The sequence below is a fragment of the Diorhabda carinulata genome, chromosome 5 (genome assembly GCF_026250575.1).
Source record: "Diorhabda carinulata isolate Delta chromosome 5, icDioCari1.1, whole genome shotgun sequence".
Classification (NCBI taxonomy): domain Eukaryota; kingdom Metazoa; phylum Arthropoda; class Insecta; order Coleoptera; family Chrysomelidae; genus Diorhabda; species Diorhabda carinulata.
In genome coordinates, this window is record NC_079464.1 from 14112343 (window position 1) to 14137938 (window position 25596).

Consider the following 25596-nt stretch of genomic DNA (forward strand, 5'->3'; position numbering starts at 1 on the left):
GTCATCGATCCGCAGTTCAAGCATTCCAATTTGTTATCGGATGAAGTAAACTTCAAGCGTAATCCTCACCTGCCTGGGGTGTGAGTGTGGGCAGGTATCCACGCGGGAGGACTCGTGGGTCCGTACTTTTTTGAGGGTTAAATGACGAGTCAAAGTTATCTGGAAACGCTCGAAGATTAACTTGTGTGACCTGACACCCTGTGGGGTCTTCTCAAGGACCGCGTTTTTGTAAGAAGACCACGCACCCTGCCCGACCTCTGAACTGCAATTGCAAAGAATTTAAAACTCTTGACATGCTTCGCCGGATCTGCTTCTTCGTTAAGAATCTTTGCGGTAAATTTATTGACCAAGATGGGCATCAATTTGGATATTTTCAGTTAACTCTGTAATTTCTATTAGTAAATTCATGCCGTCGTTGCATTTTTTTCCCTAATGCAAATTTGCTGCCTGATTTTTGCCCACCCCATCTCTGTATATTAATTGCTTGAACACCACCTGGCTTCATTTATTGTAGCTTCTATTAAGTTGGGATTACTTCAGCTTCGATTAGGTTAGGATTAGATGAGGTTCAATTTAGCTTCTAATTACAGTTACTTTAGCTTAGATTAGGTTCACTTTAGCTTCAATTAGATTAGGTTAGGATTACTTAGACTTCTAAACTTAGGTTTACTTTAGCTTCGATTAGATTAAGTTCACCTTAGTTTCTATTAAATAAGGTTCACTTTAGATTATGTCCACTTCGGCTTCGATTAGGATAAGATTAGATGGGGTTCACTTTAGCTTCGATTAAGATAGGATAGAATTACTTAGACTTCTATCAAGTTAGGTTCAGTTTAGCTTTTTTTGACTTAATCTTTTCTATTTCTAAGCGTTTTACAAAATATTTTCGTATCTAAATTCCTCTCGAGCTCCCCAGAATTCTTACTGAATTTTCCAGTGGTATTTTTTTTAAATTTCATTTCATGTTTAAATTTTTATGGTTCTAATGGGGTTTTCGAATACTATCACAAATTTCGAGATTTTTCTATATATATTTTGAAATTTCGAAAAACCGTTAATTTTTATTATATGATGATAAATAAAAACGCGATTATTATATTTTTTTTTGAATTTATTGACTTTAATACATCTTTTTTTAAAGAAAAATATAACTTATGCAAAAAATATCTATTTTAGTACTCAAAAAATGGAACTGTGTTTTCAATAATATTTCGAAACGAACAAAATATTAAAAATGGTAATTTCTTTATTTTGTTTTTTCTTTTTCCGAATATTACTGAAAACCTAATTTTTGGTAAACAATCACTATTGTTAAACCAACCAACCAACCACATCCTTTCGTAACACTCACAACAACACAATTTTATAGTACGTAATCCGGGCCAGTTTCCATTATTATTTTTAATTATTAAACGACAAAATGTACGTACACAAATTCATTCTGTAATTAAAAAAAAAATTAATAAAAGTCACCCTACATTCCACAAAAGGTGAAAATAGTCTGTCCACAAGGATATAATATCAAAGAAAATTTTGTATATGAAAATTGAATACAACGAGCTGTATCAGATGAAAATCAATAAAATAGAAATTTAATAGACATTTTTGGCATTAATATGATTTGATTTCTTTGGAAATTTGCAATTTCCAGAGTTTTTTTTTCAAGTTTTCAAGCACTTTTCTTTCAGAATTTTTTGTGATTTTCTGAATTTGAAAATAGAATATTTCAAATGATGCTTTGTCATTTTATAGGTTTTTTTTTCAATTATCCAAAATATCATGGAATTTTTTAAAATTTCAAGTTTTTTATATTCTCCCCAATTCTGCTAAACTTTTTCATCAATTTGTCAGTTTTTCATACTTTGTAAATGTTCTCAAAATTGTCAAAATTATTCAAACGACATTCGATTTTTTAAAATTTTGGAGAAGTTTTTTTTAATTATTAAAATTATGACAAATTTCAATTATTCTCGAATTTTTTTGGTGATTTTTTAATCTATGCAATTTTAAGACAATTTTTTAAAATAATAGAAAATGTATAATTTTGTAAATTTTTTCAAACATTAAAATTTCTTATAAAAAACATAAAAATTTCGTTTCAATTTTTCAAAAATTCCAAGTTTCATGTTTTTTTGAAATTTCAAAATTTTTTTATATTGTTCAAATACTTTATTACATTTTTCGAAAACATTCCATATTTTCGTAAATTTTCCAAAAAATTTTTCAAATTTTTAGAGATTTCGAAGAATTTTGATTTAATGCTAATAACTTTTGAAAACTTGTATAATCCTCTCAAGAATTTTTAAAATTTCAAAGAATTTTTTAAAAATTTCAAACATTACATTTCTTTGACATTTTCCAAAATCTTTTACTAATTTTACAGAAATTTCAAAAAAATTTTATTTAATTCATAGAACTTTTGAAAACTTGACAATCCTCTCAAGAATTTTTCAAAAATTCTTTCACATACCTCAATCTTTCTAGAATTTTACAGATTTTCCTCATATTTTCAAAAAATGTCAGAATTTTTGACGTTAAATTCCGAAGCATTCGTAGAAAAATTCGAATATTTATCAAAATTAAAAAAAAATTGCCAATTCGTCTTATTAAAGAGAAAAAAAAAGTCATCAAAATAAACTTAAATTAAATGGAAACGACAAATATTTTATAAAAAATTATGTCGAACGTTTCGAAAAAAAATAAGTTAATGAAAAAATTCAAGATGGAGGATACTGGCCCGACAAATGTTAACACAGACATTCGACGATTTTTATAACTTTTCGTCGATTCCGACCGATATGCCGGACAATCTACTCAAATCGTGAATATTCGTCGACGAATTGCACAATTCGCCGAACGATTGTTCTAAACAATGTTTGAGTTCGGCGTAAGAAACGACGAGGACGCTCTGTTCGTCTCTAGATACCAAACTGATTTTTTCCGGTACTCCGACGTCTAATTTGTTCAGACATTGTACTATGTGCGCCATATCCAGCCACGGATTCCCGTCTTCTGTCACTTGATGGAATACGTAATCCCTGAACAATTTCAACATGTACCTAAAAATGACAATTTTTTTTAAATTGCGACAATAATTGGTAAGTACATTGTTAATAGAGTAATTAAAACCTAAAACAAAAAAAAAACAAGCATTATCGCACCTCCGCTCGAATAGTGTCATAAGTCAAAAAATCAGGAAGTTAGGTTCGCTCGAATAGTGTTATAAATTAAAAAATTAGAGTCTCTTATTTTGTATAATTGCTACGATAGGTTAAATTTTCTCGAATAGTGTCATAAGTCAAAAAATCAGGAAGTTAGGTTAGGTTTTCTCGAATAGTGTCATAAGTCAAAAAATTAGAGTCTCTTTTATTGTGCAATTGGTTAGATTAGATTTTTTTTCAATAGTTTATTGATTTAAATTGGGAAAAAATTTCCCATTTCCAAATTTATACGCATATTTCTATTTGTTTTTTTTTTTGAAAATTCCTGGCGTCTTTTAATTTTTTTCTTTTAAATTTGATGATTTTCTTCAGATTATTTTTTAAATTGTCAAAAAATCAACGTTTTTTATCCAATTTTATAAATTTTTGAGAATCCTAGAAATATTTGAAATTTTTCAAGAATTTTTTTAATTTAAATTGACGAAAAGCACATATTTAAACCTATTTCTAATGCTTTTCTGAAATTTTCAGGCATCTTTTTATTTTTACCAGATTTTCTTGTTTTTGTCTTTCAAAGTTCGATTTCAGAATTTTTAGATTATTTTTTCAATATTCGAAACATTTCACAAGTTTTTAGAAAAATCTTTTCAAATAGAACAATTTTTTTACTTTTTCAAAATTTTTTACCAGATTTTCTTGATTTATTCATTCTAACTCCCATAAATTCAAAATCTTTAGATTATTTTTTAAATTTGTCAAAAATTCAACGTTTTTTCGATATTTTTGAGAATCCTACAAATATTTGAAAATTTTCTGTTTTCTATTTCTGTTCATTTTTATCGAAATTTTTAGGCATTCTTTAAATTTTCTCAAAAATTTTTACCTGAGTTTCTTGTTTATTTTTTAAATATTTTCGAAAAGACCAATTTTTCAATATTTCCATTGTTTCAAAAAATTTATCTAAGAAAAAATATATTTTGTTCAAAAATTCAATAATTATGAAAAATTAATGTAAAAAAATAAATTTAAAACATTTATAACAACCGTTAATTTTAGTTATACCAAAATCTACAGCTTCAAAAAATTAATATCAAATAGAAAAATAAAAAAAAAATAAATAATAATCGCATCGTCAGAATCAGACTTGACTATAATAGAAGCTGGAACAGTGGTCACGAAAGACACTACAAGATATACATCATAATCACGACCTCAACCAACCGTATGTTGACAAAGGCTACATACAAATGGCTTATTAGCGGCAATCTCTTTCCAGAGACGATGAAGAAGAAGTCTTCACGACGGCTATCCAGGATCGAGTTATTAACACAAATAACTACAAGAAAAATGTTATCCGAAAATGCCAACAAACATCAGAGATAATTCAACATATAACATCTACTTGTAGTGACTGACTATCTACACCATTATAATTAAATGTGCAACATCATCCACCAGAAACTGGCTAACGACTGTTCACACTTTTCAGTTTACTAAAAGTAGTGCACACTTTGATTGTTTGTAGCCGATTGTCTAGCATCAAGTTTATATTTGCAGTAGTCACTGTTTATTCTTCTAATGCCTTCCACATATACACTATACGATTTGTCAAAATGTTCCTCCGGGCAACTTGCAGTTTCTTTCCTTAGATAGTTTTCTTAAATGCCCCCTTAACTGCTGATTTGTATTCACATGGAAAATGTTCAAATCGCAAGTGTAGATAATATGTTTTATAGGTTTCTATTAAGTCTCCTCTAAAGCGACGTTCACTGAGAGTGGGTAAGGCAAATATTCTTAGACGTTCTTCATATTTATACACCATATTACTTGTACCAGCCGCAGAAAATGCTCCTGCTACGATAGGTTCATTATTAAAGACAGACAGGTGACTAATAACATACCTGACATCGTGGTGGTTGATACAAGAATCAATTCAGTGCTTTTTGGACCGAATACTCATAATGTTGTCAAAAAAACACCAGAAGAAACCGTGAAGTAAAGACGCGGATCTCGCAATTGAGATTAAACAGATGTGACACAACGAAAACGTGGAAATAGTCCCGATGCTGTGCCTAATTCTTTTGATACTTTGTATCTGGGATGGATAAATGAAACCGGCTCTAAACTGAGTGGTTTTTCGCATTATAATATTAATTAAAACGTTTTACCTGTCTCCAGTTTCAGCCCAAGTGCTTTCCAAATTAAAATCCGGTCGTTCGTTTATCGTAGCCAATTTGGTCATGATCCTAAACAATCGGCCGTTTTGTACTTCCTTGGATAATTCGTGATCGAGCGTTTCAATATGATTATGCAAATTATCTAATTGAGTATAAAATCGAGCTCCTATCATCGGCATAAGATCGGTAACGCTTCTTCTTTGTTGCGTCGCCAATAAATACATAATAAGATTTCTGAGATCCGTTGTATACGAACGACTTATTATATCCAACGCCGTAGATATGTTTTCCCTTTGTACCGCCATCGTCGATTTACAAGCCAAAGCCAATACCAATTTACCCAATGCCGTCAAATCTTCTTGTTGATAATGTTGAACTAACGCTATGTGATTGATCGTTGAATTCGGTTCGTGAAGCACCACATCCATTACTCCTAAACAACTTAACCTCAATCTGAAAACGAAAATAATTATTAATCTTTTTTCTATTTCCAGACAGATCCCACTTTCTGTCTATGGTTTTTCAAAATTTTTCTAAAATTCCCCAAATATTTTTAAGAATATTTCAGATATGTCCAATTTTTTTTTTTTGGTATTTTTGGGAAATATTTCGAAAGTTTTACATTTTTCATTATTTAAAGATTTCAAAAGATTTTTATCGAATTTCTAACATTTTTGGATCCTTTGAAACTTTATTCTATATATTACAGTTGTCACTAATTTTAAGATTATTTTTCGAATTTTCCATAATTTATAAATTTTTCTACAGAATTCCCAAAAAATATTCCAAAATCCTGTTATATACTTTAGACTTTATATTAATACCCCAACGATTTTTCAAACATTTTCGCAACTTTTCCAAAATTCCCCAATATTTTCAAGAATATTTCAGATATGTCGCATATTTTAGATATTTCTACAGGTAAGCGTAATTTTTTTTTTATTTTATTGAAAATTATGGAAATTCTTCGAATTTTCTGCATATTTCACTTTTTCCGTATTTTACATATTTAGTTTCCATTATTCAAAGATTTCAAAATATTTTTTCCGAACATTTCCGGATCCTCTGAGTTCCCGAAATTTTATTATATGTATTCCCCCACAATTTTTCGCAATTTTTCTAAAATTCACTAATATTTTCAAGAATATTTTAGATACGTTGCATTTTCATGGTGTTTTCACACTTCGCACGTTTTTTTTCCAATTTTTCAAATTCATTTCAAATGAAAATAGAATTTTCCGAATATTTCACTTTATACGAAGTTTACAAATTTATTTACATCAATCAAATGATTCGCCATACCTTTTTCGATTTTTTTTTCGTAAATTTCAGTTTTCACCAATTTTATTATTTTTTATTTTCCATAATTTACAAATTTCGTAATGCTTTCAAAGATCTTTTGAATTCTCAAAAAATACCCCAGCATCCTGTTAAATATTCCAAACTTTTTGCCATTACCCCTTCCCTATAATTTTTTAAAATTATTCTCACAATTTTTCAAAAGTTCTCAAATATTCCAATTAATTAGAATTTTTTATAAATTTTTTTCTTCCCCTCATCATTTTTTATAATCTTCCTGTTCTGCTTTTTTTCCACGTTCTCCATAATTCCAAGCATTTTTTTTATACTCTCATTTTAATTTTACATACATTTTTTTTTGTCAACATTTAAAGACAAAATTAAAGAAGAATAAATAAAAATGACATATACCTGTTTCGAGAATTGATAATAATTTTCGTTGGATCCAAACTTCTGCAAGCCAAACCCGAGGAATGTATAACCCTCAAAGCCGACGTCAATTGAATGATATAATTCCAAATTAGGGGTTCGGGAAGTTTATTATTTTGCGTGTGCCTTAATAAATTATTCTTTTGATAACTGTAAGGTCTAGGCGTTGAGCTATCATTTAAAAAAGGATCACAGTAACCCGGTTGATCTGGAGAGAAATGTTTGGTGAGTAAAGTTTCCGAACCCGGATGATAATCATATACAAACATCATAGAAGTATCGCCGAAAGCTTTCGTAGTAAAAACTTCTTTTAATTGAACTATATTGGAATGAGTGAGTTTTCGCCATAATTCAACGTACGCCATACACTTTGTATTCGATAATCTGAAATATCAAATTCTAATAAACCAAACGTGGAAACAATAGAGACATCTCGAGACATTTTCGAAAAATTGTTCATCTTAAATACATAATTTTAGTATCTCTTAATTAACCTAAAATTTTGTTCAAGATGTTGTCACAGATAAACAGATATTTTATATAAAGAAATCGTAGGTTTAAGAGTCTGCAGTGTGGAGTATTTATACTATTTACACTTAAACTATTCACTAGTATTTAACTCTAAACTAAACTATCCACAACACTTATCTAATTTATTTAAGTACACCGCTTGGATCTCTTTTCTTTATCCCAATGTGTGCACTATGACATCGAATTGTTTACAAAGTCTCCTGCTGCGAGAAACTCTTGTATATACTACCATCACTTCAAAAATCTTCAATTTCCTGGAAATCTCTAAGAATTTCTTAAAAATTGTCTTTATAAAAACAATGACAACATAAGTCTGTATGTAGGAGGCTATGGGAATCTTTCCATTCAGGATAAAACTGACCGGAAACAAAGATCGTTCCAGGGTAGCCAAGTTGTGCACGGAGTCTTAACACTTTGCATACTTGTATATTTGTCCCAGGTTCTATGCGTTAAAAAATAACCAACAAAGTGCCGTTTTTCCAATACATAACCTAAAATGTCTCTCTACTACTCCTATTTACAATTTGCCCGATTTTGGATGGCAAATAGTTTCCATACTGAAAAAACACCAAAAAATAGCCAAATGCTCAAAATTAACCAAAAAACAGCAATTTTTCAATACGTAAACTCATATGACTCTCTATTGATCCTATGTTTATTGGTCCTTTATATTTTTCAAGATTTTGAGTAGCACACTGAAAAAAAGCCAAAAAAATAGATCCACAGTCTCAAAAATAACCAAAAAACTGTCATTTTTAAATACATAACCTCAATTGTTCCTATTATTATTCCTAGTTTACATTTTTTATTATTTCAACTGGCATTCGTTACCATACAAAGAAAAACAAAAAAATAATGTCATACCCTCAAAAATAACCAAAAACATGCCATTTTTCAATACATAACTTGTTTCCATACAAAAAAAATATATTCACACATGCAAAAATAACCAAAAAACTGCCATTTCCCTTTTCCAGGATCTGCATTACTTAACTAGGTTGCCATCTCGTATACAGTTTATTTTATTATTTTTTCTATATTATACACCAAATTTTAAAAAGTTAGTAGTTCCATTTTGAGCTTCCAAATGTGCTAACTTTGGCATAGGTTACCAACTCCTGGTGTTCCTCAATATCTACAGAGAAATTGAAAAAATAAAAATTTATTTATTTGGAAGTTTGATACAAAACCATTCAAGCACCTCCACTTTACCTTGACATAGATCTAGATTAAATGATTTACAAACAGAATTATCACTAATAGAGACATTTTTCGGGGGGTCATTGGATAAAATAGGGACGTATCCAAAATAACAGAAACACCATAGTTTACCTGAAGCCGTGAATCCTTCTCAAGCAATAATGTATCCCTGTTTTGGTGTGAGTGGCTTTGTACATGGTAGCTTGGTAGCCCAAATGGGCTTTGTGCAATGTATTTGATATGGGCTCCAACGGGAACAGTTGATGGTAGCTATCGACCTCCTGGGGAAGGTCGGGGTATTGTTGAGGATCCGGTTGTAATAGTGTCAATACATTTCTATTTAGAATATCATTGCGGAGGTCTTCAGATAAAAAAAACGACGAATCTTTTTTTCCTGTGTAAACGTTGTATTCAGAAGGTAAGGATCCAGCTACAGTCGCTAAATATGAAAGACAAATTATAATTTTAATGTCGTATTTCATGTATGCTTACCTGGATTTTCACCTGGTTGGCAGTTTTCGGGGGTAGAATGAAACTGGTAAAAGTAGGTGGTGCCACCAACATTTTCCTGGTAAGCCGGCAGAGTTGACGATGGACTAGATGCTACTTTATCTGACTGTACAGGGGAGCTAGTTATGAGAGATGTATTGTTAACTAGCGGCGGGGAAGACGATTCGGGGGAGATAAGAGACGAAGATAAATTCCCATCTTCTAATTTCTTTGTTATAGGATGAAGTGTTGTATTGGCACTAGAAAATTAAATGAATAAACGCTTGGATTTACATAAACTTGACAGTAATACCTGAAAAAATTGGGTGAAGCTGATGTACTAGAACTTATTACTCTTGGTACGAATTCAGTTGCTTGAGCTGAAAAAATAATTACCAAAATTTATTTACACCATTTCCAAATTCAATTTGAGATTATTACTTGCTCGTGCTAAATCCAAACGACTCGAAAGAGAACGGGAATGGTTATGGGACATCCAATCCATTAGTTGTTTTATATTTCGTATTAACTTATGTTACCAATTTTGATTTTTTTACACTTTTATTAAATTATTCTGCATATAGTCGATAAGTGTTATTGTTTGAAACAAACCACAATATCATATGTTAGTCTATTGTATTATACATCATTGCCCAAAATAAAGAATTCTTAAACTTACGGCCGATATAAAGACTATACACTAACACTAAATACTAAATCTAGTGTTAATCTGTGACTTGTCTAATAGTGACAGCGTTGCCAAGCTGTAAAATCTAAAATCAGTTCTTAAATATAACAAAAACATTTCAAAACCACCAAATGCTCAAACCAAATTTTTTAGGTGATTATTGAAATTCTGTTATTAATTTCATCACCCATTTAATAAAATTTTGAGCAAGTTTATTCAACCACAAAAGAGATATTTGAAAATTATTGTGATATTAGGTGTCTGGCCCTATGGATTTTTGATTTTTTCTAAGAGCGAAAGTAAATAAAAAGGAATACCCAAAACTAATAGCTCAAAAATACTAACATATTCGGTATACCAAAAACGGCTTCGTCAATACCTTACCTTAAATACATCTCCAAAAAGAAGCCATTAATTACAATAGAATCAAATGAAATTACTACATTTATACAGGTAATAATGGAAAAACGATAAATATTGAATTATACTGTAATGTAATTTTCTATATTATTCAATTATTGTTTATTTGAATTGTATAAACTTTTTGAAATCTGTCGAGCTTTTGAAAATGTATACGGGCGGCAACGTTGATTAGTGTTGTCAGAAATCATATTCTATGTTTTTACTATTCCGAGAATAAACGTGTTTTGATTATACTTACATTAGCAGTAAATTGAAAAATTAGTAGACGAAATAGAAATTTTTTACTTCTCGTAAATTTAATACTAGAAAAATTAAGTAAGGAATATTAAATGCGTTCAACTCAATAAATAAAGTTTGGAACAAATTAATTGAACTTATTTTATGTTTTTCCTTCTTTTTTCATATTACGGAATCTCTAAGAGCGAAATAAATTAATGAAGTGATGATAAATCCAATTTCCACAATCCAAAATGTAAATACGATACAATACAATAAAATATCAAGAAAACCACATCGTGTTCGTAAAATCGAAATATGGTGTAATGACAAGTATTCTTTTGATCAACACAGTATCAGTATGATTTTTTTTATTCAAATTTAGATATTTTTGCAATATTGAGGATTGATTGATAATTATAACACTAGCTCTGGTTGATAACAGGTAATGAAATTTCTCCCTTAATTATTTAATAAATTCCCACTTTTACTAACAGTTACTGATTTGATTAATCTGTCATTCAATTCCAAACCTATCTGCGCATGTCCCTGTGAGATCGTATACTAAAAAAATTGACTGAAATGGCAGTTCATTGATCAATTTTTGTAGTTATTTACATTTAAATGTATTTTTTTTGGTTATTTGTTGTGATTTAAAGGTTTGAATAATTCCGAATGTTAAATTATTGAAATTTGTGAAACACTCAACCTTGTAATCGGAGGAATAAAGACAAACAAGCTAACAAGAAGTAGCTACTGAAATTACTTGTTACACACAAACATGAATGTAAGTTATTAATATATAATTTTTATATTCTTGTGAATAATAAATATTTAACGTAATAATCTATTATAATTTTAATCTTCATATAAGGTAATTCAACTGAGCGTACCGAACCGAGTTTTTTATGTAAATAACTAGTCGAAAAGAATGAAACTTGTTATTCTTGTTAGATATTAAAAATATGATATAATATTGAGAATTTATAATATATTACAATAAGAATGATAATGTATATATATAAAAAAATTAATACATCAACAATTTGTTTTGTAAATTATTTAGTGTTGATTTTTTTTTAATGTCAAAACTTTATAATTCTTCAGTATATTTAGAGCTATTGGTACAACTAAGATCATTTTTTTACTCAGTTAATGCACTTAAGTAAATAATATTATCTTTTCCATGTATAATTATTGTTTTGTAACATTTTTTATTTCCATACATTGACTTTTTATTTTAAGCTCATTACTTTGATTGGATTTTTTGTTATTTATGATTTCCTTCTATTTTCTGTTTTTTTTTTGATAATTTACCACTACATTTCGGTGTGAGCCTCTTTGACAATTCGCCTCCAAATTGGTCTGTTCTTCACTAATGTTCATTTTCCTGTCACATTCATTGTTTCTAAGTCTACATGAACTGATGGAGTCTGCCTTTTTTTTCTACTGCTGTATATTTTGGGATTCATAATTATTTAGGCATCTGCTTATCCTCCATTCTTTGAATGTAGCCAAATCATTGCATCTTCTAGGCTTTAATGAATCTGACGATGTTTTTATTGTCCAATATTTCATTGATTTCTCAGTATGCTTCCTTTATTCTAATTCTTCCATTTATTTTTTCGATAATTTTCTGCTCAAATATTATTCTTTCTTGGTCACACAAAGTTACAACTGGACTTATTAGAATTCTTGTGATGGTATGTAAGTATTTCATAAAAGGTGATTGACAATGATTCAGGTGGAAGGAACTATTATTGTAGAATAAGCTTTTACAATGTCTGTTTAATTTGTGGTATGTTTGTGTGATTAATAAAGAGGAGTAAGAGTTTAGAATTCAATTTGTACATATGATTTAAGTAGAGTCGAACTTAAGTTTAAATTACAATTACAAATTGTATAGCAGTGTTTTTTTATATTTTATACTCATTTATAGGTAGGCCAAGCTTATTACATTTTCTCTCAACATTTTTCAGGCTATTAATGTAATACCATCTGCATATATACAAATCTTGATAGTACCTCTCTGATCTATTTGCTTGATTGCTTTGAGGAGTAGTATAAAGAATGTACATGTGTCCTTGTTTAACATCAGATGTGATATCAAAAGGATAACCTAATTGGCCAAGATTTTTGTATTGTCATTATGGACAAATTGATAAATTTAGTGGATTTTCCATGTCAATCAAGCGTGTGGATATTGATTTTGAACTTCTGTGGGTTTTAGTGTTTTGGAAAGACATACTTTTGTAACTGATTCTTCTATGCTCGGTTTCTGCTTAACTCTGGATCATCTATAAGTCGAACTGTTCTCTTCTGTATTTAGTTCAGCATCTTAAGGGTATGTTTGGGAGCCGAGATTCAAATATGCGAGCAATACTCCAAAGATGGACGAATATGGACCTTGTAGAGGTTTGGAAGGTGTTGCGGAGTATATAACTTTTTGATCTTGAAATTTTTGTGAAGCTGTCTTGGCTATATCGGCCATGTGACTATGCTAGGTCATATTGCATCCAACCTTAGCACCTAACAAGCGAATTTGCGGTGATGGTGATATTTTATGTCTAGACAGGAGCAAACCCTGTCAAAAGCTTTTGATATGTCAAGTGCGATTGCTATGGATCTCCATATTTTTCTATATCTGGACACAATCCTCTGGATTTTTGTGTGTGGGGATATCTAAAATTGTATCATACAAGGCTGTAATGTTATTTGTAATAATCTTGGTATGTTTGAATGTATTTGGCAATCCATTAATCGTCGAGTGGATGGTTGTATTTTGGCTGCAGTTGCAAATTTTGAATATATGTTCTGAAATTTACTATTTTTCCTTTACGTTCAACTTATGTTGGTTATGATAAAACAATTTGACACCCTGTATATCATTAACTATAAGACTTATACATGTTTACAAGAATTTTTTGTTTTAAAATAATATATTTACTTTGTAGGTAGAGATAACTGATAAAAAGTGGTCAAGATATATATTTTCCCAGTCAAATTTCTTGCTGCTCTAATGGTTCTCACTCAGAAAAATAATAAAATGAGTTCAGAACAACCTGTTAAGAAAAAGTTGAGACGAGAAAATGAACAGGAAAATTCTGACGAGCCTGATTTTATACACAACTTAGCCGAAGATGCAGTCCCTACTGATTTTCAAGCTCTACATTTATCACTTCCTCTTCATATAAACGAAAATGATATAACTCGAAATACGGTGAATTTACATTATAGTGAAAACGGTTTGTTTAGGACCAACGAAGATAATAGTGATAAGAAGAATAATGATGATGACGGTATAAATAGTTATAATATTTCAATAAAACCGGCTCCAGATATTTGTTCCCCTTCGAAATCATCTGATGATTTGTATATAGATAGTTTAGACGATTTTCAAAAATATTTGATAAAACAATGTTTATGTGAAATTCCCGATATCGTTTTAAGGAAACAATTCGAAGGGCAACAAATTAATGATTCCAGTGGTATTAGAACTACCATAATGTTATCAGAATGGTCTGATAAAAAGATTTTACATTTTTTATCGAATCTCCAATTGCTATTCGACGTTTATTTGAAACAAAATAATAATGGTTTGATTTGTTCCAAGATCGTCAGTATTTGTGAAGCCCTAATTTGCAACGAATACAATTTAATAGAACAAATAATTTCTTTATGCGAAGCTCGTAATAAATACATCAACTTTTTAGCGGCCAGAACATTGAGTAGCTTTTTAGTTATAGCTAAAACGAATATAAATAATGAATGGTTGGAAACTATAGTTAATTTCTTTTCGAGCGAAAATTACGATTTCGTTAAAATACAATTCGCTTTAGAAATAGTAAAACGGGTAGTCGAATGGAAAGATATCGAACAGCACGTTTTGGAAGTTACTGAAATAACGGAATCCGCAGGACCAAGTACTAAAAATGACGATATTAAATGTATCACGGTACCGTTTACTGATCCGGAAAGTTACGATACTTCGTCGATCAAAGGATTAATTATTAAAAGTTTAGAAGCGAAATGGCCGGAATTGATCCACATGGTGCAACATTTATTGGTACACAATAATTCAGTTGCTGCTCAAACTTGCGTTTTAACTTTTTTATCGTTATGGGAAAGTACGATTTCTATTAAAGCCAATTTAAGCGTTATAGATACAAAACCTTTTTATACTCATTTAGAAATATTCGTCGGATTATTAAATAGTCAATTACCACCTTTAATATGGAAAAAAATATTGTCTTTATTTAACGAGGTGTTGTGTTATGGTAGCACTTTGGCTTTACAAGATATGTTACCTGAGGATACTTGTCAATTAGCACATTTGTTAGTTAGGTACGTTAAGGATTACCGTTTATTGGATAGTTTACCTTTCAAAAGGAACGAAGGTTTTATAGTGAACAGCTTCGTTGGTACTATAGTTAGTTTACAAGCTGGACAGAGTAACGTCGATAGAACTTTATTACAAAAAATGATTCTGTTGATATTAAAATCTGTAGCTGTTACTATAAAAGAAACCAGATCTGATAGTTCGGATTCTAGTATAGGATCTGACGATTCGGATTTTTATCAAGATATGCAACTAATCGAGAGATCTATTAGAGATGTTTTAAAGAAAGTTGATGTATTCGTTAAGAATTGTTTGGATTTTCATCCAGAAAGTCCTTTTTCGAAAATTATAGTTCATCTTTTTAGCGATCAGGATGATTATATGATCGAAGCTATGGTATGTACTTTGGATATAACTATAGGGATATCCTATAGGAATGCTGTGTATCCAGATTTATTAAACATGTTAAATCCCATACATTCGTTTATAGAATTTTTAAAAGTAGTTAGTCACGATTCCGATATACTTTTAGATTATTTAGTCAGTAACGAAACTTGTTTTTTACTATATCTATTGAGATTTTTGAAATTTACTAAAAGGAATTGGTCCAGGTTTATAAGTAGTTGCGGAGAGGGTAGTACTTCCCGTAGTAATGAATTAGATGATACAATGAGCGTTTTGATTCGTTTAAAAATGCAAATAACTAGATTAGTTTCCAAGGATTTGTTCCCTTATAACATTACTCCGATTTTGAGATTATTAGAAACCTGTGAAAATTTATACGAGGGGAACGAATTTAGTTGATAGTTGTAATATTCGATAATTTAACTAAAAGTACAAATTATTATTGCCTTAATTTTTAATAATTACTATTCTAATTATTTATATTAATAATTTTAAAGTATCGCAGTTCCCTGTAGAAAAATCGAGTATTTTTTTTAGTCCAGGAGGCGGCTGATATTCATCAATAATGAAGAAATTATTAGATTTTTTCTGTAAAAATATTATTTGAATCAATTCAAAGGTAATTAAAAGAAAAAACGCACCTAAAAAATTGCCCTTAACCCTCCCATAGGGATCAGTTGATGTATTAACCAGTTCTTATAGAAAAAGAAAAATGAGATTACTGTGCATTGTCTATTTTTGACTAAAAGTGACAAAAATATTAATTTTTTTTAAAGTACTAATATACACCCTGCTTGCTGTTTTTCAGGTACAATATACAATGTAGAAAACTGGTAGGAATAATAATACTAAAACTGAGACTGAAACTATTTTTATTCTGTTTAATCTACATATAGAACAGTAACACAAGTCAAAATTCCTCATTCCAGATAATACCAAAATCAAGACCGAAAATATTTTTTTCTGTTTATTCTACATATTGAAAAGTCACACAATTCCAAATTCATCATATTCTTAATAATACCAAAACCGAGACCGAAACTATTTTTTTCTGTTTATTCTACATATAGAAAAGTGACACAAGCTAAATTTCATCATATTCCAGATAATACTAAAACTGAGACGGAAACTATTTTTTTTTGTTTATTCTACGTATCGCTCCGTTGGTAGAAAAGTGACAAGTCAAAATTCATCATATTTCAGATAATACTAAAACAGAAAATATTTTTTTGAAATGTGACTACAACGTAATGTCTCCCGGACTATTTGGTCTTTAAATGTTATTATAACCTCACTTATTTAGATACATTCCTTTAAATTTTTTTTTAAAAACATCTGTTGATTTTCTAATATTTTTTTTTGTTAATTTACACAAAAAAACGAAGATTATACTATTCTGTATCCAATGGTACTGTACATATAAGAACTGAATTAGATTAATGGTTTTTATTTATATATTTGTTAAATTATTATAACAATTTTGTAAAATTTAGTTGTAATTTTTATAATTTTCATTAATTTATTAACATTTTCTTCCTATGGCATCTGTAATAATTTATTCCATCGAGTTTTGTATAGATTCTATCTAATTATATACCTATTTAAATGTAAATATGTAATATTTCTATTTGATTTGTCAAAATAAATATTTTTTACATCTATTTTGTCAATTCTTTCGTCCAAAACAACAACCTAACTTTAATTTCGTTGTATGTAAAATTTCGGGGTTGTATGTAAGATTCCGTGGGCTTCAGTTGGGATCATATCTAAAGTAATTGAATTTACCCTGAAAAGTTTTCATTTTTCAATCTTATGGAAGTGTGGAGATGATTGGAACATAAGAGATTTGGAACATAACAATTTGATTTTGAAAAATTTGCTACAAATAGTTGATTTCCTTTAAAAACAACAACCTAACGTCAGTTTCGTTGTATGTAAAATTTTGTGGTTGTATGTAAGATTCGCGTGGGTTTCAATTGGAATCATATATAAAATAAGTGAATTTACCCTAAAAAGTCTGGATTTTTCAATATTACATGAGTGTGGAGATGATTGGGACATAGAAGATTTAGAACGTAATCATTTGATCTCAAAAAATTTTCTGTAAAAAGTTGATTTCCTTTAAAAACAACAACCTAACCTCAATTCCATTCTATGTGAAAGTTCGTGGGTTTCAGTTGGAAGATTATCAAAAATAAGTGAATTTACCCTAAAGAATCTGGATTTTTTTATCTTATAGAAATGTGGAGAAGCTTGGGACATACATAATGATTTGATATTGAAAAGGTTGTTGCAAGAAATTGATTTCCCTCCAAAACAACAACCTAACTTTAATTTTGACACATGATACATCTCGTCGTCTAATCAATACACAGTTTCATCAAATTTAACTTTTGTTTTCAATTTTTCACACATATTGACACTTGCAACGAAATATTTTCACACTCGTGGAATATTTAGTTTTTTCTGATATAAATTGTTAAAAAATTGAATGCAGTTTTAGGAAATTTGTTTCAACCTGTATACTTTCAAAACAAAAAATATCTTGTCTTTAATGCGAATGTTTATTATCTCCAATCTCAACACTAACATAAAACAAGCCAATAAAACTTATCACAACTAAGAGAATTTCGAAAAAATAAAGAAGTAAAGTTTAACAGCTTTCTTTACTTATGAATAAAATAATACGAGGAAACTTATTTTATGTGTAATTAGGCCAGGTATTCAAGCATTTCCCCTCCGATTTCTTTACTGCAGTATTGATTTATTTAAAATTTTGACAGATGATAGGTGAGTATCCAAAAATCGAGATTTACATGGTGCCGAAGTGTGCAACCTCCCCGGGGGGTGCTATCCCTTTCCAGGGGTGGAGAATTTTTCACCCAAAATAACCACAGAAATCGAAAGATCAGCATTTAAAGTAAAAGTAAAGCATTTAAACTAAAAAATGTTATATAAAGTTATTCGCAATTGAAAAGTACGATTTTTCGTCAAAAAAACCGCATTTTCAATAGTTTTTTACGTAGAACTCTGTAATGATGCATTTTATCGAAAAAAGTATGATGAACAAAAATGAAGCTTATAAAAAAAAACAAAGGAAATAATCTATATTTTAACATCTTAATGTTCTACCTAAAGCATGTTATAGATACTACTTGAATAGCTTTTGTTTTACGTAATTTAACCTCAAATAACGGGAAAAGGGTACATTTTTCAACAAAAAGTCATGGAATACTTTTTAACGAGCTTAAGAAGACCTTTTAAAGAACCACTGATAAAAGTCGTTTTGACTGAAATTTCAGTGAGATATGATGTAAAATAGTTAAAGCTAAAAAATTGCACAAAAACTAATGCTATTTCATTGAAAATCAAAATTAAACTTATTCCTTGTACCAAATACTTTATTTGGATGTTATTTACGACATCTGAAAGTTTGGCTGATTATAAATGCATAATATTGAAAAAAAGCCCTAAAAATAACCTTTAAAATAGTTTTTTTAAGTATGTGATAAATTCAAAATTAATGGAGTTACATAAAAAATAAGAAATTGAAATTTTTTTTGTGAATTATAGGATATGAAAAAGTTTAAAATTTTGAAGCACGGATTTTTTCTGTTGAGATGATATACTTTTAAATCGTTAAAAGATTTTTTCCTATATTACTCTCATCAGAGGTGTAGTTTTTAAAGATTTTTAAGGGTTGATACTTCAAAATATATAAATTTTCTATTATACAATATGTTAAGATATTTATGCTGCATAAATGAAAAAAATTTGAATTGAAAAAAAAATAGAAAAAACTATAATATTGATATTTTTCGATAAGTGGTGGATTTTTCATCCCTTAAAAACAATTTGCACACCTTGCGACCATGTAGATCTTGATATGGAGGGTAAGATGAGTTTAATTCTAAATTTTTAGGAAAATCGGAGCTGCATTAAAGAATTTAGGAGGTTTGACACCATTTTGTGCTTGAGTACCTGTACTAAATAGGCGGTTCATATATTTCATATCTTTAATTAAACTAATTCAATATTGTTGATTAAGGTGACAACAGACGTAAAGAACGTTTTTAACAACAAATATAACGGAAGTTTTTTATTAAATTCATTTATTTATTATTGTTTTTTACGAGTTAAATTAAAAATGATTTCAATTCTGATAGTAATGTGTTTACAATTTCTGTTAAAAGTAAAAGGACTGTACGATATGGATAATGAACATTGCATTTCAGTTCCTTATTGGCAATGTAAGGACGATTTTAGTGGTTTGGTTGAAGATGGTGAAGGACTCATGGATGTAAGGTAAAGTATCGTTTATCAATAAGCTTTTCATATTTAATTTATTTCAAAAACTGTCTACGTTGTTAAAAACAAAAAGTATAAACCAAAATTTAATTTTGATATAGATTAAAAGTCGTCGAAAAGTCAAAGTTATATGTTTTAAAGAAATTATAAAAAACTAATTTCAAAATAGAAGATACCTAAAGTCAAGAACATTTATAAACAATTTCATTGTATAGTATGATTCTTTTAGCTGATTAATACAGAAAAATAAATATTCCAATGACAGAAATATTTACTTAAAATCATGAATGTGCCAAACTATAGTTTCGAAATAATTGCTTTTAACGACAGGTTTTTGTGCGATTTCAAATATTTTCCGTCATAAGTATAATTCGAAACGACTTGTCTGAAAAATTTTTGATATAATCATTTTTGTTAAAAGGTTAATAAATTTCTAATACGCGATTTGTTTTTATTAAAAATTATCAGTTTTATTATGAAAAAGTCTGGATTTTTTCTTATATTATAGGGGTGTGAACATGATTGGGAAATAAAAGATTTGGATCATAACCATTTAATTTCGAAAAGTTTCCTGTAAAAAGGTGATTTCCTTCAAAAACAACAATCTAACCTCAATTTCATTGTATTCAAGATTTCGTGGGCTTCAGTTGGGATATCATCAAAAATAAGCGAATTTACCCTAAAAAGTCTGGATTTTTTTATATTATAGGAGTGTGGAGATGCTCGGGACATGGGAGATTCAGAACATAATCATTTGATGTCGAAAAGTTTGCTACAAAAAGTTGATTTCCTCAAAAACAGCAACCTAACCTCAATTTCATTGTATTCAAGATTTCGTGGGCTTCAGTTAGGATATCATCGAAAATAAGTGATTTACCCTAAAAAGTCTCGATTTTTTTATATTATAGGAGTGTGGAGATGCTTGGGACATGGGGGATTCAGAACATAATCATTTGATCTCGAAAAGTTTGCTACAAAAAGTTGATTTCCCTCCAAAACAACAACCTAACCTTAATTTCATTGTATGTAAAAGTTCGTGGGTTTCAGTAGGGAGATTATCCAAAATAAGTGAATTTACCCTAAATTTACAAAATTTTTGTTATATTTATGTTTGTTTGGAAAGATTTCAAAATTCTCAAAACTCGTTAAGTGTTTGAAAACTCATTTAATGAAAATAAAACAATGAAATAAATTCTAATACTAAGCTAATTAAAATTAAAAAAAAACAGTCAAGTCAAAGACGCGAAGCAGTCATATACAATCATGTAGAGTCAAATTTTGTAGAATGATGATTTTGGCGTGGAACCGACGATGAATCTTAACGATAAAACTGAATATAAAGTAGTCAGATCACTTTGAGAATAGGAAGGTTAATAAATTTCTAATACGTGATTTGTTTTTATTAAAATTGATCGGTTTTTTCATGAAAACTCGTAAACATCCTACTTTATGTAGAACATTCATAATGCTTCAGATGTATTATGTTTCAGAAGAACTAGTTACGTAGAAAAAATGCCTTTGCTAAGTAACGATTTTGACGTGTGTTGTCCAGTTGAATGCGGCAACAGAAAGATGTTGACTCATGATATTTTGGCAGCCAAGAATTACGAAGAAGAAATATTCGGTTTTAGGATATTGGGAGATAACAACGCAGCTGAATTCGGCGAATTTCCTTGGATGTTGGGGATATTGGAAGGCAGAACGTACAGGTGAAAATTTCCGTTACATATTCAATGAGGAAAACCGTAACGCGAATTAATATAGCGAGAGCAAAGTCCAACTTCTATTATACCAAATATAATCTTCTAAGTTTTCTTCAGGAATTGCTTCCATCCAATCTATCATGATTTTTTTTCAAATTTCTTCTGTTTGTTAGAATGGTGATAATACTGCCATAACTCAAGTTTACTTTTGGTGACTTATCGTCTGATGAACGCCCTCCAACTCTCTGAATCGACGAAATGTTAAGAAATTTCTTGTATAAATAAATGACAATAGATCAATTATTGCCAATGATGAATGGGTTGTCTTGGAGCCAGGACCCTTCCACTATGACGTTTTACTTTTATCAACCTCACACAATAAAATTACAGCAGACATGTAGCCATCCTCTCAAAGCTTTCATCTTGGTGACATTCGCGGGGAAAACAACCACCGAGTAAGCCTGGAGAAAACTACTCAAAGGCTTGGACATCAATAAAGCTACTGGCCCCGATGGAATATCACCAAACCATCTCGGTAAGGTTTGAGGTCAATTCTGGTACTCCCCAGGAATGTATCTTGTTATCTACTCTCTTTCTCATGTACATTAACGATCTACAAGACAAAACTGCAAAATCGCTTGTTGGGTGTTGAGGTTGGGAGTAATATGTCCTAAGTATACCCTGGGGATGCTCGACTGCATGCAAAAGGAAGCAATTCGACATATAAGCGACCTAGAGCTGGCCAATACTACCACCAATGGTCATATTTTTTGTTGAGGATTGTTATTGGAATCATTTGGTGATTTATCTAAACTTCAATTTTGTCATCAGAGTGATTGTATACAATCATGTAATTTTGTGTAATGTGTAACCTCAGAAAACACCTTTGGTTAGGTAGACCTTCGTATTTTTCTGGAAGAGCTCTTGATTTTTGAGCTCCCGCAGATTTAGGACTAAAAAGGGTTACACCAAGTTTATTCCTAGAGCTCTATCGAGAATCAGAAAGAAAATCGTGTTGACACTTGTCGCGATTTGAAAAAACAGCTTGAAACTGGTTCAAATTTCTGTCAAAGGTCATAACTGATTATTAACAACGCTGTGATTCAGAACCAAAGTAACAGTAAAGTCATTCGAAGACACCATCGCTTTAAACAATGTCGTGACGTCGATTTAAACATCAGAATAATACTGATTTGATACCAAAAGTGTTGTTTGTGAAAAGTTCGTTCCTCTAGGTCATCAGAGACGTCTTTAAAGATACCACTGACTGAGATACAGACGATTTTGCATAAACATTTAGTTATGAGAAAGATATGTTCCAGATGGATTGCGTACAATAGCATTCAAATATCAGCTTCAGTGTTTGTTTCTGAAATTGGTAAATGTAAACAATTTTTGAAAAGTTAATTCGGGTTGTTTGTGGTCCTCCTGCGTATGAAGTGAATTTTTATTTGATGGTTTCAGATGTGGTGGTTCTTTGGTACATCCTCAAGTGGCGATAACTGCAGCGCATTGTGTAAATAAAGAGAGTCGCTATAAAATTAGAGCCGGGGAATGGAATTGGGAAACCTCGATGGAACCGATACCACATCAAGATCGTCTGGTTAAAAAAGTGAGTTTACTTACAAACAATTGGCGCGAAATGTATGTATTACAAATTTCAACTCCGTACATTTTTATTATAGATAAAGAGTTTGTCGGACTCGCCGAGAGGAAGCTGTATGCAAAGTTTTAAGTATTAAGTAAGAAGGTCTCTGTAATGTGGACTAACGAGTCATTCAAAACATGAGGCTTGGGATGCTTACTACTGATGCTGTGCTCTTTCACATACAGCTCAATATACAGCAGCCGTTTTGACGGAAGTTGTTCGATCATCTATCCTACAGTCATCATCTTGCACCTTAAGAAATTCCTGTGTTCCTGTGAACGTTTTCTATTCCGTGAACCGAATCCTGTTTATGCCAAACTCGCGTTTTGTAACTTGTCAATCTGTCACCGTATTATCTCTCTATCCATCGGACTGTTGGACATTTTTTGATTGAATGAATTGTTACAGATTATTGTACATCCGAATTTTCATCCGCAAACGCTACAAAACGACATCGCCATCATAATTCTCGAGAGACCGTTTATGTTACGTGAAAACGTTGGCATAATGTGTCTACCATATCCTGGTATCAAGTACGAACGCAGAAGATGCGTCGTAGCCGGATGGGGAAGAAACTCTCACAAAAAAGGAACCTACCAAGCAACGTTAAAACGAATGGAATTACCGATTCTTACAAAAGACGCCTGCGTAAAAACCCTACAAGATGTCAAATTCGGTCGCTCCTTCCGCCTTCATAAGAGTTTCTTATGCGCCGGAGGAGAAGGTAAAAAAGACACCTGCAAGGGAGACGGAGGAAGTCCGCTGATGTGCCCCATTGTTAATCGACCCGGAAAATATCAACAAGTGGGTATAGTTTCGTGGGGATTGACGTGTGGGGTAGCGAATACCCCAGGGGTTTACGTCAATATTGAAATATTTTTAGATTGGATCGACGATGTTTTAGAAAGCTACGGATTCGATACTACAGTATACAAATACAGATAGTACGAATAGACATGCGCACAAGGAACTGTCAAATTCGTAAGTTCCTAAGCGCGGTAAATACTACTCATTTTGAATAAATCAGTGGATGAATTTGTTGTTTTAGAACATATTTCACTTTAAACAGCGTTTTCAGACTTTCAAATTAATAGAGAAGTTGAGGAAACGTACCTAAAACAATGAGGTTATGTGAATATTTCATATTATGACTTTGTGTGTATATAATAGAGGCACTGATGTAATTAAATGATTTCTGATTCTAAAATTGTGTTCGTTTTCTGTTGAAATGTGTATTTCCCTGTAATATTTTTGTTAAAACAACAAACGAGAATCAAAACTGATAAAATCTAACTATACAAGAATGACTAGGAGAGGCGAAAGAACCAAAGGAAATGATTGGTTTTACGAAGAATGACGAAGAAGATCCATACTAATGAACCAAAATGTAGTTAGTAAAAAAAGAAGATATGATGAAGCAATTCGACAGAATATCTTAAATAATACGTGGAGAAGAAACTTGAGGCAATAGAAGAAAAAACTACGTGAATGAAGAAATAAGAAACCTTCACCAGGAGGTGAGAAAAGCACGAAGTAAAAACCAGAGAATAATGGACACTGAATGTAGCAATTATAGGAGACTAAGTTTGATTACTGATTAAATGGCAACAATGGGAAAAATAGGCTGATGAAAACGGGCTCTACCCGAAGTCGACTGTCACTTTGTTATTTTAAATAGAACACCCCGTATATTAATATATTTTTGAAATCTAAGTAAAATTTTAGTGTACTTTTGTCTGGAAACTTTTTTCGAAAAATGCATACTTTTTGAGTTATTAATTTTCTTGTAAAAAATTTGCCGACCCTTATAAATTATTTTTTTACGAGAATACCCTTAAATATATGAAAATGATTTCTATTCGGTTTTTTTAGCAAGGCTAGATGTATTTGAATCTATGTTTAAAAATTTTTCATTTTATACAGGGTGTGTATAAAAAGTGTTCAAAGTTTAACTTCATAAATATCAAATTTCTTTATTTTTTTAAATAGAACCACCCGGTTTTTTCTATTTTAATACATTCAGGGGTAAAAAATAAGGCAAATTAATTCATACTAAGCTATACTATATATACTATATACCTAAGCCTTACCGTTTTCCAGATATTAAATGTTATATTATTTGAGGTTTTAAATTATTATTGTATTTTTGAACGAGTTTCAATTTTCTATGTATACTTTTAGTAGGCTTTGTAATAAATGTTATTAGTCAATTATTGCTACTTTCGAAAATATGAATGCATTAAAATAGAAAAAAACCGGGTGGTTCTATTTATAAAAATAAAGAAATTTAATATTTATGAAGTTAAACTTTGTACACTTTTTATACACACCCTGATTAAAATGAAAAATTTTCAACATAGATTCGAATACGTCTGACCTTGCTAAAAGCAACCGAATAGGAACCGTTTTCATATCTTTAAGGGTATCCTCGTAAAAAAATAATTTATAAAGATCTGGCAACAGTCCAATTTTTTGCAACAAGATTTTATTTTTCGAAAAAAAGTTTTTAGATAAAAGTATACTAAATTTCACGTAGATTTCAAAAATGTATTAATATATAGGATGTTTTATATAAAATAA

At 30.3% G+C, this 25596-nt stretch overlaps 3 protein-coding genes across 3 annotated transcripts; 2 read left to right on the forward strand and 1 right to left on the reverse strand.

Annotated features, from left to right (window-relative positions):
• Positions 1-1090: 1090 nt before the first annotated feature.
• LOC130893724 (PAN2-PAN3 deadenylation complex subunit PAN3) lies at positions 1091-10041 on the reverse strand. Its single transcript, XM_057800051.1, has 7 exons — positions 9728-10041; positions 9600-9666; positions 9290-9546; positions 8930-9236; positions 7049-7450; positions 5330-5791; positions 1091-3059 (listed from the first exon to the last, which is right to left on the reverse strand). The coding sequence occupies exons 1-7, from the start codon at positions 9789-9791 to the stop codon at positions 2771-2773; spliced, it is 1848 nt and encodes a 615-aa protein (XP_057656034.1). The 5' UTR covers positions 9792-10041; the 3' UTR covers positions 1091-2770.
• Positions 10042-11132: 1091 nt separating this feature from the next.
• LOC130893725 (protein lines) lies at positions 11133-17018 on the forward strand. The gene is made up of 2 exons (XM_057800052.1): positions 11133-11400; positions 13568-17018. The coding sequence occupies exon 2, from the start codon at positions 13633-13635 to the stop codon at positions 15754-15756; it is 2124 nt and encodes a 707-aa protein (XP_057656035.1). The 5' UTR covers positions 11133-11400; positions 13568-13632; the 3' UTR covers positions 15757-17018.
• Positions 17019-19381: 2363 nt separating this feature from the next.
• On the forward strand, positions 19382-24223 carry LOC130893726 (phenoloxidase-activating factor 2-like). Its single transcript, XM_057800053.1, has 4 exons — positions 19382-19662; positions 21156-21374; positions 22833-22980; positions 23425-24223. The coding sequence occupies exons 1-4, from the start codon at positions 19505-19507 to the stop codon at positions 23959-23961; spliced, it is 1062 nt and encodes a 353-aa protein (XP_057656036.1). The 5' UTR covers positions 19382-19504; the 3' UTR covers positions 23962-24223.
• Positions 24224-25596: the final 1373 nt, after the last annotated feature.